The 14,831-nt window shown below is 46.2% G+C and overlaps 1 protein-coding gene across 1 annotated transcript in view; it reads right to left on the bottom strand.

Moving 5' to 3' along the window:
* The window catches only part of prodhb (proline dehydrogenase (oxidase) 1b), a 41,829-nt gene extending 28,152 nt beyond the window's left edge, over positions 1–13,677 (bottom strand). Inside the window, exons 1-2 of the mRNA XM_085961482.1 lie at positions 13,312–13,677; positions 8,157–8,365 (exon numbers count right to left, since the gene is read on the bottom strand). Coding sequence (XP_085817608.1) covers positions 8,157–8,365; positions 13,312–13,617 — 515 coding nt within the window. The 5' untranslated portion in view covers positions 13,618–13,677. The remainder of the gene's footprint in view (positions 1–8,156; positions 8,366–13,311) is intronic.
* Positions 13,678–14,831: the final 1,154 nt, after the last annotated feature.

The following is a 14,831-nucleotide window of genomic DNA, read 5'->3' as shown; positions in this document are numbered from 1 at the left end:
GTCTTATTCCATTGTATTTTTGTATGGTAATATCTTTAAAATTTCAGCTACTTCCTTTCTTCAAGTAAATTAACTATATAAAAGGAGTGTCTGTGGGGACGATTTTTGGCAGAGCGTTCAGGCACGAATGATCCTCCAAGGTGGCCAAGATGGGGTCTTAGGCTGAAACGCCAGTTTAGCGCAAGACGCCATCTTGGTAAAGGAGTTGATGCCAGCACTAGGAACAGCCGGCCAGAGGCTCGTTAAACAGCTGATTGCTACTTAAAATGCCTGCTAGCGCTCATTAAAAAGGCTGCACTGCATTTTGGTGGCTAGTGCGTCAACTACCGCCCTCTCCTAATAGCAACCAGCTATTTGGGAATAAGTATGGTGTTGATGTCAATTTCAAGCACTACTTAAAGGGATACACACCACTTAAAGGGATGCTTACCATCTCATGATCATTGCTGCTGGAGCTGTGAAGGGGACCTCTGAAACACATCAGGAGACTTTCATTGACACTTTGTCAAGACTTCAACACACGAGCAACATTTATTTGATACATTCTCTGAGGACTTCACCTAAAAGGAGTAAAGTGCTGTACTACTCCACCTTATAGCAGTCACCAGAAGGAGTGTGGTTGGTCATGGGGGCATCTTGCTTGGGGTCCCCCTTGGTCTGGACGAGGAATGGGAGCAGAGCAGCATCAGCTGCTGCGGGTACAGAACATCCCACCTCCTCTGGACCTCCTCCACCAGGACCTCCAGTGCCTCGTCCGGACAACCTGTGCGCCCTGTCCTTCGGTCCCCGAGTCAACCTGCAACATGCTGCTGTGTGCCAGCCAGAGCATTCCTCACCTTCAATGGAAGTGGGTGCAAGGAGTCCACATGTACTGCGCCACGAAAATTGCGTCTAATCAGCATTAGAGTGCTAAACCTGCAGGTTTCTGGTTTAGCATCTCCAGGCAAATTCATATTATGGCAATCAGCAAATAGGACCAAAATTGTGTGCTAAATCCAGACTTTCAAACAGGTGTGTCTTATTAGCACTGCACCCATTTTCACCCTGTGGCCAAAATAACCCCCTGTGGCTCTTGCTGGATGCTGAAGGACCCTCAGACCAGAGAGATTAGTGGCCATTCTGATTAGATACTCAGTGTGGGCTACAACTCAAGACATTATTCTGTTATCATCATGGGGCATATATTTCAATTGTACATTAGAAATTACACTTGTCTTGTAGTCTAGTATTAATTGTATTTTATTTTGCAAATAAATGAATTGCTTCAGCCTGTCAAATCTCTGGCCTCCATCCAATATCTTTCACCTACCCAAAGTGAGTGTGCAAGTGAAGTAGAGGTTCCATTTGATCAGGTAGCGGTATTACAATTTGGATAAATGTTAATCTTTGACAGCAAGAGGTACTGTCCATTTGCAGACGTTATCGGGCCACTGAATAAATGGGACAGATATACAGAAGAACATGATGAAACGTCATGTTGAAAGGGCCAAGAGCCATAGTGCAAAAACACCATCCAGGCTGAACAGTAAAAACGAAGAGGTAAATCAGAGAGTAAAACATCAAGTCTGTATTTTAAAAGTCTGAAGATTTCAACTGTAAGGATACATGGAAGAGGAAGAACATAATAGGATGCAACTTAGGAGGGCCAAAAGAGGAAAGTAGGAAAGATCAAAGAAGCAGTGATAAAATGAAAATGTGAGAGTGAGAGAGATAATGAATGGCGAGACAGAAGGCTATAGATATGTGAGGGATCACCTACTAGACAAACTTTTCTTGTAACTTTTACAGGAGCACAAAAGAGGTGTCGTAATGACAACCAATGTTATGGGTTCAAGCCCCACTCCAGAGACTTGAGCACAAGAATCTAGGCTGACACTCCAGTGCAGTGCTGAGGGAGTGCTGCACTGTCAGAGGTGCCATCTTTCAGATGAGACGTTAAACCAAGGCCCCGTCTGCTCTCTCAGGTGGGCGTAAAGGATCCCATGGCACTATTTCGAAGAAGGGCAGGGGAGTTATCCCCGGTGTTCTGGCCAATATTTATCCCTCAGTTAACATCACTAAAAACAGAGAACCTGCCCATTATCACATTGCTGTTTATGGGAGCTTGCATCTGTCTGTCTTTCACTATCGAAACAAGATTCAAATCTTGGGCAAATTTAAAGTTGCAGTCGCCATATTGGTTAGGGCTCCTCCATGAGCTTTCAGGGTGCGCACCTGAAACGGCACTTTGCATATGCAAATCAAGGATGCAGCACACATTTTTGTCCGACATCCAGTCTTGGGAAACACGGAGAAGAATGAAGCCATCATCTTTTGACAAACTCCACTCTCTTGCCATCGATTCCATCTCCCTCCCCAGCCACTGTCTAAGGCTGAACCAGACTGCAACATCGGTCTCCTATTCGACCCAGAGGTCAGCTTCCGACCCCATATCCTCTCCAACACTACTTCCCCCTCCTGCAACACCGTCCTCCTCCGCCCCTACCACAGCTCATCAGCTGCTGAAACTCTTACCTATGCCATTGTCACCTCCCGAACCGACTATCCCAATGCTCTCCTGGCTGTTTCTCATCTTCCATAACTCAAACTCTAATCCCTTTCCTCACTAACCTTTATTTCCTCCCAGCTTCCCCCCACCCCCCCCCCCAACGTGCCCACTTTAAAATTCTCATCTTGGTATTTAAACCCCTTCACAGCCTTCCCCCCCTTCTTATCTCTGTAACCTCTTCCAACCCTACAACTCCCCACCCAAACTCTTCATTCCTTTGATTCTAGCCTCCTGTGCACTTCCGCCTCCCTTTGCCCTACCATTGCTGGCTGTGCCTGCAGCCACCCAGGGCCCACGCTCTGGAAATACCCCTTAAAGCCCCATGCCTTTCCACCTCTCTCTCTCTCCTGCTTTAAGGCCTTCTTTCATCTCCTCTTAATATGTCCTTCTTTGGCTTTACGTCCTTTTTTTTGACTACACCACTGTGAAGCACCACTTTCCTACATTAGAAGTGTTGAATAATATTGAATTGTTGTTGCTGCTGCAACAGACTCAACCCTGTCCCGAACTAAGTCTCTCCCGCCATGCTCACTAATCTACATTGGCTGTTTGTCCCCAAAACCTTCGGTGCATTTCCTTCACCACTGGCATAGAGCAATCAGCCACCTCAGCCCCACTCTCTGGAACTCACTCCCTCAAACTCCTCTGCCTCGCTGGCTTTAAAAGACTCCTCAAAAAACCCATCTTTTCATCCAAGCTTTTGACCACCACGCCAAACTCTCCCACCAGCACCTGTTCCTTTATATTTGGCCTTCTGCAAAGCACCTCGGGACACCTTACTACATTAAAAGAAGCTATGTGAACACAAATAGTTATTGTTGTTCTTGGAGTTCAGACAACAGAGGATCAGACAGACCTAGAGAGGATAAAACTTGACGTCAATGATAGCCAAGCAATGGAGGGAAGCTCTTCACCTAGATCAATAAAGTCAAAGTTAGAAGAAAATGGTGTGTCAAAAAGGTCAGTTTTTTGATTCAACATTTTCCTTCAGCTTCATCCTTCCAGCAACAGTGAGAACCAATAGAAGTGTGGAATAACAGCGCAGGAGAGAGTTGCAGTAACAGACCAAAGGGTGCTGCAGGAGCATCAAGACAGAAGTTGATGTTTCTTTTCAATAAGGCTGTGCTTAGCGGCTTCCAATAGTGAATTTACAGAAGTTATAAGCAGAAATAAAACTGGTTTCAGGATGCTTCAAGCTGATCAAGACACCAGATACGACAGGCAGAATTTTTACGAGGCAAACAGATACGACTGAACCAAGATGCAGTAGACCCACCAGGTCTGGCCCAAGAGGAGCAATGCGATATGACACCTTTCATGCCAACCAGAACATCAAGAATTACTTCACTGGCACAATGAATGCAGTTGAATCAGGGGAAAATGAGCAAAGAATTCCCAAAAGACCAACCGAGCTGGTTGAATTAGTGGCAATCAAGAGGGGACTGGATTGGAACTCACCCTTGAGCGTAGTATCCTGACACATTGTTACTGTTGAGAATGTAAAATAAAAATGCAATATTACACAATTATTACAGCTAAAGTTTAAGGTTCCGTGAAGAGGTATGGTAGAGAACACGGTGTAATTTCTATATTGGCTGCTGGGTATGCACAGGCAACATTGGAAGTTACAGTAAAGCAAAGACATGGAGTTGGAAAATGAAATGCCTTCTATTTTTCTAGGCACAACTGTGTCTTAGCCACAGCTGAAAGCATTCCCGCTCCTTGCCCCTGCCCTCCCCTGTTGCTATGGTGATTGATTTCAGAAAGTTAGCTGCGGAGGTAGGGGATCATTTTACTAGCAAAAGGTAAATCGTGCTTGACTAATCTACTGGAATTTTTTGAGGATGTAACTGGTAGATTAGATAAGGGAGAACCAGTGGATGTGGTGTATTTGGACTTTCAGAAGGCTTTCGATAAGGTCCCGCATAAGCGATTAGCGTGTAAAGTTAAGGCACATGGGATTGGGGGCAAGGTACTGACTTGGATAAAGAACTGGTTGGCAGACAGGAAGCAAAGAGTTGGAATAAACGGCTCTTTTTCCGAGTGGCAGGCAGTGACTAGTGGGGTACCGCAGGGATCGGTCCTGGGACCCCAGCTATTCACAATATATATAAATGATGATCTAGACGAGGGAACTAGATGTAATATCTCCAAGTTTGCAGACGACAACGCTGGCTGGGCGTGTGTGCTGTGAGGAGGATGCAGAGAAACTCCAGTATGATTTGGACAGGTTGGGTGATTGGGCAGAAGCATGGCAGATGCTGCATAATGTGGATAAATGCGAGGTTATCCACTTTGGTGGCAAAAACAGGAAGGCAGATTATTGTCTGAACAGCAATAGATTGGGAGAAGGGGAAGTGCAACGAGACCTGGGTGTCCTTGTGCACCAGTCGCTGAAGGTAAGCATGCAGGTGCAGCAGGTGGTTAAGAAGGCAAATGGTATGTTGGCCTTCGCAGCGAGAGGGTTCGAGTACAGGAACAAGGATGTCTTGCTGCAGTTGTACAGGGCCTTGGTGAGACCACACCTTGAGTATTGTGTGCAGTTTTGGTCGCCTTATCTGAGGAAGGATGTTCTTGCCATGGAGGGAGTGCAGCAAAGATTCACCAGACTGATACCTGGGATGGCAGGAATGACGCATGAGGAGGAGAGATTGGGTCGATTGGGCTTATACTCGCTGGAGTTTAGAAGAACGAGAGGGGATCTCATTGAAACTTATAAAATTCTAACAGGACTAGACAGACTAGATGCAGGAAGGATGTTCCCGATGGTCGGGGAGTCCAGAACCAGGGGTCACAGTTTAAGGATAAAGGGGAAGCCATTTAGGACAGAGATAAGGAGGAATTTCTTCACCTAGAGAGTGGTGAGCCTGTGGAATTCTCTATCACAGAAGCAGTTGAGGCCAATTCATTAAATATATTCAAGAAGGAGTTAGATATATTTCTTAAGGCTAAAGGGATCAAGGGATATGGGGAGAAGGCAAGGGCAGCGTACTGAATTTGGATGATCAGCCATGATCTCATTGAATGGCGGAGCAGGCTCGAGGGGCCGAATGGCCTACTCCTGCTCCTATCTTCTATGTTTCTATGTAAAGCCTTTTGGGAAATCATGCAGGACATTATGAATTAGCTAGATTTTGACCTTTTGAGTCTCCAGGGTCAGGCCTGTCTGCCCCCACCCCACTAATACCGGTAGCATCTCTAGCTGCAACTCGTGCTGTGCTTAGTATGAAATTCAGACAAACATTTACCCAGTTCAAGCTGGTCCACTACACATAGGGTGGAATCTGCTCACACCAGCCTAATTACCATGGTGCGCATGATTGAACCAACCCTGGAAATCTGTAGTCTTCAAGCTTAGGGAACTCTGTCCTACTGGACTTTATTTTTATTATTTGCAAATTAATTTTTATTATTTTGAAAGTTATAGTCCAGGTGGTTTGCAAATGGCTAATTTTACAACTGTTGCCTCATTGGTGGACAACTCCCAAATTAGAACACCAGAACATGGGGGAAATCAGCAATTTGAGATAGACGCAGATTAAATGGGAATACAGGAAACTTTCGTTTAACCAGAGGTTAAAAGTCCGGAAAGCTCTATCTACCGGCAAAATTCAGGAGCCGTTTTCTATAAGTTTTTTTTACTTCTCGTTGCTTTCCACCCCCCCCCCCCCCAGTCAGGCTCTGCAAGGTCTGTAGCTAAGCAACAGCTTCAGCTAGAGACGCTTGCAGCTGCAGCCGACTGTTTTGAAGCTGTTGCTAAGCAACAGGGTTTGTTGATTCACACGGAGCTGAAAAGCTCTATGTTTTAACATCGCCGCTGGTTTATACGGCAGTTTTGATCTAACGGCACCAGCTCGGTCCTGTCAGTGCCGGATACCAGAAAGTTTCCTGTATATGGGTTTAAACATTATGGCCTCGATATTAGCATTCACCTCTCCCTACCCTCCCCCCCCGCCACCCCCCCCCCCACCCCCACACGATAGGCGGGAGAGCTTCGGGGGGGGGGGGGGGGTGGCGGTGGTTAAAGACTTAAATATGGGGAATGAATGCACAAACAACACACCGCTCTTTTTAAGGCAGTAGATATCAGGGCATTCGAGTGGAGAGGCGGAACATTTCATCAACGTATTTAAATTGGGCCTCCACAGTGCAATTGGGAGCCCGATTTAAAATTCACTGCTACCCAGGGGGTCGGGAAACCCGATAGTGAAAGGGAAGCAGGAGCTGCTAGCTCCTCAAGGTGAGCGCCTTTTCCAGCACTTCTCGTGGGCCAGGAGAAGCAGGAATGCTCCCCCTGGGCCCCTCAAGGAAGCTTTCAGCCTCCTCCCCCCCCCCACCCCCGTCCAGATCTGTCTGTCTGTACCCCTGTCCCTCCCTCTCCACCCTGCCGCGATCGCCGACCTTCCCCTCCCCCGATTTCCGGGGACCATCCCCAAGTGGCCCCCGGATGTGGCCTCCTGCTGCTGGTTTCCCTTTCGGCCGCCGGCCAGGCTGTTAATTTGGCTGGCTGCAGGGTGGGAAACGGAACAAAAAGATAAAATGATAATGAGGGTCTGCCTTTAAGTTCGGCAGGACCGCCGCATTCCCGGCTTTGCCGGGCTCTTTGCCCGTTTTCAGCCTCCCCTGCACCCCCCCTGCACCCCCCCCCCCCCACTCCCACAGAATATTGGGGCCTATATGTGGCCTCTGAGGCTTGATGGTATGCACCAATCGAGGATATCCTTGGCTTTAATGAACAAAACAAAAACTACTTGGGACTAGTTACCATGAAGGCAGCATGCGGCATTCCAATGGCAAGTACTTACCACAGTCCCAACTTAGACTTTATCCGATCAGTTTAATTACTAATCAAACAGATGGCTAAGGAACAATAAATAGAATTTAGCTTTGCCTAATGTAATGCACACTGGAACACAAGACTTGTGCACAATCTTTACGTCCTATTTTGAAATTTCACTAGCAAAAGGATATGGCTGTGGCTATCACCTGCTCACTGTAAATTTCCATTCAATGATGGTTACCAACGAGTCTGATCAAGTGCTGGAACACAGCCCAAGGGCAGTAGTTTGAAAGGTCGCATTTACTATGCACTATACACGCAAAACAATATGTACAATTTCAGCGATCCTATCACACAGGATTGAAGGTTAGAAGGACAGACATGGATGATCAAATTCCCTGAGGTACTTGCTGCTGGGTCAGAGAATGGGTGGTGTGTGGAATACAATTACTTGGAGTTGAACAGTGCGGTGGTGAGGTGAGATTAATATCCAGGAGTGTCAATCAATTACTTTCAGGAACACATTTGAACACATTTGCTTCCTGGGGTTTCATGTGGCTTGTGTCACCATTGAGCGGTTGGAGCAAAAGTCCAACACAGGACAAATTGCACATCTTTGACGAGAGTGCCATTGCCCCATTGAAGAAATTCAAAGAATTTTATTTAAGGCCCTGCGCTGTACAAGTTCAATTAGTCTGGAGAGAACAATCTGTTGAGAGCCTATCATCAGGAGTCAGAGGAACAATTCCCCCAATGCACAGCCATGCTCTGTGCCACCAGTGTCTTTTGTGCCCTCACCTGGTCAAATATAATTTGAAACTGACTTACTCCATTTCCTTGTCCTCCGCCTCCTCTTGGGTTAGGTCTTCCTCCACACTGTAGTCAAGGATAGAGCCCACTCCAAATGCCCGATTGCGGCGAATCAAGGGCTTGATGTCTTCTTGGTCCTCTCCTGCCACAAACTGTCCATAGAAGCTCATCCTCATGATCTTCTTGAAGAGCCATTTCCCCAGCAAGACCCTACTCAGGTGGATGAGCTGCAAAAATAACCCAATAGAGTTACTGAACCAAAAGTGACTGCATACTACACATTCCAAACATTCCCCAATACAACCCACACTCCCACCCCATAGAAACATAGAAGATAGGAGCAGAAGTAGGCCATTCGTCCCCTCGAGCCTGCTCCGCCATTTAATGAGATCATGACTAATCATCCAAATTCAGTACCCTGTCCCTGCTTTCGCCCCATTTACCTTGATCCCTTTAGCCTTAAGAAATATATCCAACTCCTTCTTGAATATATTTAATGAATTGGCCTCAACTGCCTTCTGTGGTAGAGAATTCCACAGGTTCACCACTCTCTGGGTGAAGAAATTCCTCCTCATCTCAGTCCGAAATGGCCTACCCCTTATCCTTAGACTGTGACCCCTGGTTCTGGACTCCCCCGCCATCCTTCCTGCATCTAGTCTGTCTAGTCCTGTTAGAATTTTATAAGTTTCAATGAGATCCCCTCTCATTCTTCTAAACTCCAGTGAATATAAGCCTAATCGGCCCAATCTCTCTTCATACGTCATTCCTGCCATCCCAGGTATCAGTCTGGTGAATCTTCGCTGCACTCCCTCCATGGAAAGAACATCCTTCCTCAGATAAGGCGAACAAAACTGCACACAATACTCAAGGTGTGGTCTCACCAAGGCCCTGTACAACTGCAGCAAGACATCCTTGCTCCTGTACTCGAAACCTCTTGCTATGAAGGCCAACATACCATTTGCCTTCTTAACCGCCTGCTGCACCTGCATGCTTACCTTCAGCAACTGGTGCACAAGGACACCCAGGTCTCGTTGCACTTCCCCTTTTCCCAATCTATTGCCGTTCAGATAATAATCTGCCTTCCTGTTTTTGCCACCAAAGTGGATAACCTCGCATTTATCCACATTATACTGCATCTGCCCAAATCATACTGGAGTTTCTCTGCATCCTCCTCACAGCACACACGCCCACCCAGCTTTGTGTCATCTGCAAACTTGGAGATATTACATCTAGTTCCCTCGTCTAGATCATTAATACATATTGTGAATAGCTGGGGTCCTAGCACTGATTCCTGTGGTACCCCACTAGTCACTGCCTACCACTCGGAAAAAGACCCGTTTATTCCAACTCTTTGCTTCCTGTCTGCCAACCAGTTCTCTATCCAAGTCAGTACCTTACCCCCAATCCCATGTGCTTTAACTTTGCACGCTAATCTCTTATGCGGGACCTTATCGAAAGCCTTCTGAAAGTCCAAATACACCATGTCCACTAGTTCTCCCTTATCTATTCTACCCTTTACATCCTCAAAAAATTCCAGTAGATTAGTCAAGCATGATTTACCTTTTGTAAATCCACGTTGACTTTGTCCGATCCTGTCACTGTTTTCCAAGTGCTCTGCTATTACATCTTTTATAATAATGGACTCTAGCATTTTCCCCACTACCGATGTCAGGCTTACCGGTCTATAATTCCCCGTTTTCTCTCTACCACCTTTTTTAAATAGTGGGGTTACATTAGCTACCCTCCAATCCATGGGAACTGTTCCAGAGTCTATAGAATTTTGGAAGATGACCAGCCTATTTCCAGGGCCACTTCCTTAAGTACCCTAGGATGTCGATTATCAGGCCCTGGGGATTTATCAACCTTCAATCCCATCAATTTCCCGAACACCATTTCCCTACAAATACTGATTTCATTCAATTCCTGCCTCTCGTTAGACCCTATGCTCCCCGACATCTCTGGGAGGTTATTTGTGTCCTCCTTTACGAAGACAGAACCAAAGTATGTATTTAATTAGTCTGCCGTTTCTTTGCTCCCCAATTTAAATTCCCCTGATTCTGACTGCAAGGGACCTACGCTTGACTTCACCAATCTTTTTCTCTTCACATATCTATAGAAGCTTTTACAGTCAGTTTTTATGTTCCCTGCAAGCTTACCCCCTTTGTCCTCCTTTGCTAAATCCTAAACTGCTCCCAATCCTCAGATTTGCTGCTTTTTCTGGCCAATTTACATGTCGTCTCCTTGGATCTTATGCTATCCCTAATTTCCCTTGTTAGCCACGGTTGAGTCACCTTTTTTGTTTTATTTTTATGCCAAACAGGGATGAACAAATTCTGTAGTTCATCCATGCAATCTTTAAATGTTTGCCATTGCCTAACCACTGTCAACCATTTAAGTAACACTCCCCAATCCATCCTAGCCAACTCGCGCCTCATCGTATCATAGTTTCCTTTATTTAAATTCAGTACCCAAGTCTCTGAATCAACTACTTCACTCTCCATCTTAAGTGAAGAATTCTATTATATTATGATCGCTCCTCCCCAAGGGGCCTCACAAAACATTGCTAATTAATCTTTTCTCATTACATAATACCCAGTCTAAGATGGCCTGATCTCTAGTTGGTTCCTCAACATACTAGTCCAGGAAACCATCCCGTATACACTCTAGGAATTCCTCCTCCACAGTATTGTTACTAATTTAATTAGCCCAATCTATATGTAGATTAAAGTCACCCATGATAACTGCTGTGCCCTTATTGCACGCATCTCTAATTTCCCATTTAATGCCAACCCCAACATTACTGTTTGGGGGTCTGTATACAGCTCCCACTAACGTTTTCTGCCCCTTGGTATTTCTCAGCTCTACCCATACAGATTCCACATCATCAGAGGACGTGCACCTCAGAACCCAGCAAAATCAAGCTAAGTATGGTTTTAATGGAGGGGTTTAAATCTATCAAATTTGCACCTCATTAGAACTTAAACCTCAACCAGACCCCAGGAAAATAATTCGAAGTATAATTTTAATGGAGGGGTATATTTCTATCAAACAGGCCTTGCTGCTCCTGAAAATCAATGCAAGACCTCAGTGTTCCTGACATTTTTCTGTTCTATTTTGGGTGTTTTTCTGCTCCAATGTGATTAAATCAATGAACGGAAACAAATGTCTCTACTTTATTCCCACTTGTGTGCATAATACTTAAGAAAAAACTTGATCTGGGTTTAGAAAAATGCTGTTCTCTGATTAGGCTCCGTCTTGCCCTCTAAGCGAGATTCATTCTTGGATATTTTCTACTCATCTTCACCCCCCCCCCCCCGCTTTATCTCTTCTCTTTCAATCTTTGCTGAGTTTGGCATTTTAGTGCTGTGTGAGCTGCCAACTGAGATATCGTAGAGTGCAAAACCCCACCATCTCCTTGTGTAGAACAGCAACTGTTTGCATTTATACAGCACCTTTGATGTGGGAATGGTAAATGGAGTTGAGGTACAGCACAAGGGGCTGGATGGCCGACACCTGTTGCAACAAAAACTTCCCAAGGCAAAAGAAAATACAAATAAGGCCTCTTTTAAAGTCGGTGGCTGGTATTACATTAACTTATAATGCAGACAGAGTAATTGAGGAAGTGGCAAAGATATGTTCCACATTTCTCTTAGCGAGGAAGCCAAACTAATGTGAAAAAGAATGATTTGGGCATTACTAGCGGGCTGTTTGCCCAGTAAAATGTACCCCAGTCTCTGTCAGAGCCTGTGGTTCTGTAGCCCTACATCAATCCCTGACTGTGGTACTGTACCCCCATAACTATCAAGGCCTGTGGAAACATAGAAGATAGGAGCAGGAGTAGGCCATTCAGCCCCTCGAGCCTGCTCCGCCATTTAATGAGATCATGGCTGATCATCCAAATTCAGTACCCTGTCCCTGCTTTCTCCCCATATCCCTTGATCCCTTTAGCCTTAAGAAATATATCCAACTCCTTCTTGAATATATTTAATGAATTGGCCTCAACTGCCTTCTGTGGTAGAGAATTCCACAGGTTCACCACTCTCTGGGTGAAGAAATTCCTCCTCATCTCAGTCCTAAATGGTTTACCCCTTATTCTTAGACTGTGACCCCTGGTTCTGGACTCCCCGGCCATCGGGAACATCCTTCCTGCATCTAGTCTGTCTAGTCCTGTTAGAATTGTATAAGTTTCAATGAGATCCCCTCTCATTCTTCTAAACTCTAGCGAATATAAGCCCAATCGACCCAATCTCTCTTCATACGTCATTCCTGCCATCCCAGGTATCAGTCTGGTGAATCTTCACTGCACTCCCTCCATGGCAAGAACATCCTTCCTCAGATAAGGCGACCAAAACTGCCGCAGTTGTGTGATTGGCTGTGGAACTGTACTGCAGCCTCAGTCATGGCCTGTGGAAGTGTACACCAGTGTGTCTTACTGTCCGTGGGACTGGAGCACAAGTATGCAATATTGCATTTAGGTGAGCAGGATAAAATATTTAACTGAATTTGAAAGCAGCAGAGAATAATTAACACTGCGACCGATTGACAAGTACCGACAGAGCAAAGTATGATTCAGTGGGGGAAATCTTTTAGGGTTCCTCTGTACTCCACCGAGAGTGCCATTCAATTAGCCACTTCCTTCAATTCTTATTCAGAATTTATTAATTTTAAACATATTGATGTTTGAAACTTTCAACTGAGCGCTCTCAATTTTGTCAAATTCCTTCATAATCTTGAAACCTTCAATTAGGTCACCTCAACGTTTCTTTCCCAAAGAAAACAAGCTCAACTGTCTCAAACCTGTCCTGATAACCTGGAAATCACTGGAGGGAAAACCCGGCCCTACAAAGGGCAAATGTTAAGAATGAAGGAAACTTAATTCTCGACCTCGTGCTGTCTCATCTCATTGGAAGGGAATGTGGGAGGATCTCACTTGGGGGGTGTTAACAAGCATCGTTTCCTGGAAGAGCAAATCAAGCAAAAATACACTTCATTAACAATGACACCGAATATCACGTTTCCGGGCACTGCGAGTAGGTTTTTTTTTAAATGTGCAGTCTAGATTTTAAACATTACACTCTTTGGTCGTTTACATTGCCGCATCTTGCATTTGACACATTTATATACATCGAAGCCCATGCACATTGACTAACCCCCCTCCCTCCCGGCCGCTCACCTCCTTGTGCCGGTCCACCAGCACGCCGTACAAGCAGAGCCGGAACACCAGCAGGCTCCGCACCAGCTCGGCGCTGCTCTTGCTGCGATAGGCTTCGCGCCCGTTGCTGAAATCGGGCAGGACGGGCGCGGCGGAGCCGGATGCAGCGGCCGGATGCCGGGCGCTCTTCGGCGGAGGTGTTGCCGTGTGCGGGTGGCCGCGGCGGCCCGAAGCCGGCTCTTCCCCGGCCGGCGCCTTCCGCTTCGGGGCAGGAGCAGGGGCGGCGGAGAAGGTGCGGCACAGCGGGCGGAGGAGGCGGCTCGCCATCCAGGCTGGATGCTGTTGCGAGATGTCACTTACACAACCCGCCTGCTTCCAGGAGAGGGCGAACCCCCCAGTGTACGTTTTCCGCACTCATTTGGCCAATCGGGTGCGTGGGCGCGGCCCCTTCCATTCACAAAAAAGCGGCCGAGCCCCGCCCCCTCGCTCCGCTGAATATTCCAGAGTCATTGTCAGTGCCCAGAGGAGAGGCGCACTGGTTAGCCAGCAGAAAAAGATTTGCGTTTATGCAGCGCCTTGGTCACGACCACCGGACGTCCCAAAGCGCTTTACAGCCAGTGAAGCCTTTTAGGACAGAGATGAGGAGGAATTTCTTCACCCAGAGAGTGGTGAACCTGTGGAATTCTCTACCACAGAAGGCAGTTGAGGCCAATTCATTCTTAAATATATTCAAGAAGGAGTTAGATATATTTCTTAAGGCTAAAGGGACCAAGGGATATGGGGAGAAAGCAGGGACAGGGTGCTGAATTTGGATGATCAACCATGATCTCATTAAATGGCAGAGCAGGCTCGAGGGGCCAAATGACCTACTCCTGCTCCTATCTTCTATGTTTCTATGACCAGATAATCTGTTTTTGTTATGTTGATTGAGGAATAAATATTGGCCAGGACACCGGGAATAATTCCCCTGCTCTTCTTCGAAATAGTGCCACGGGATCTTTTACATCCACATGAGAAAGCCTCGGTTTAACGTCTTATCTGAAAGAAGGCACCTCCGACAGTGCAGCACTCCCTCAGTACTGCACTGGAGTGTCAGCCTAGATTTTTGTGCTCAAGTCCCTGGAGTGGGGCTTGAGCCCACAACCTTCTGACTTGGAGGTGAGAGTGCTGCCTACTTTTTTTAATATATTATTTATTGAACATTAAAAACATTTACAACATCGTGATCATTCCATTGTATCATACAAATCCATTCCGCCGCTCTGCACAGCCATTCCTCTACCACATATTAGCATCTAACCTGAAGTTTAATTTGTCTCCCATAACATACTAATCTATTGTACTTTAAAAATTGATCAGTAATCATGGCTCCGAATAAGGGAAGTGTGCCCCCATCATTTAACCCTATCACGGTTTCTCCAACAGTGCCACTCCCTTGGGCTTCACCTCCACCGCTGACCCTTCCCTCCTCTCATGTTCCTTCCCAACTTTTCAGGCAGCTGTTGCTTTCTCCTGCAGTCTCCGGCTCTTTTTCACCTCCT

This window comes from Somniosus microcephalus, chromosome 19 (assembly GCF_052327205.1).
Source record: "Somniosus microcephalus isolate GS21.2 chromosome 19, FLI_Smic_1.0, whole genome shotgun sequence".
Taxonomy (NCBI): Eukaryota; Metazoa; Chordata; class Chondrichthyes; order Squaliformes; family Somniosidae; genus Somniosus; species Somniosus microcephalus.
Note: the sequence above shows the minus strand (reverse complement) of the source record. Positions and strands in the feature narration are given on the sequence as shown.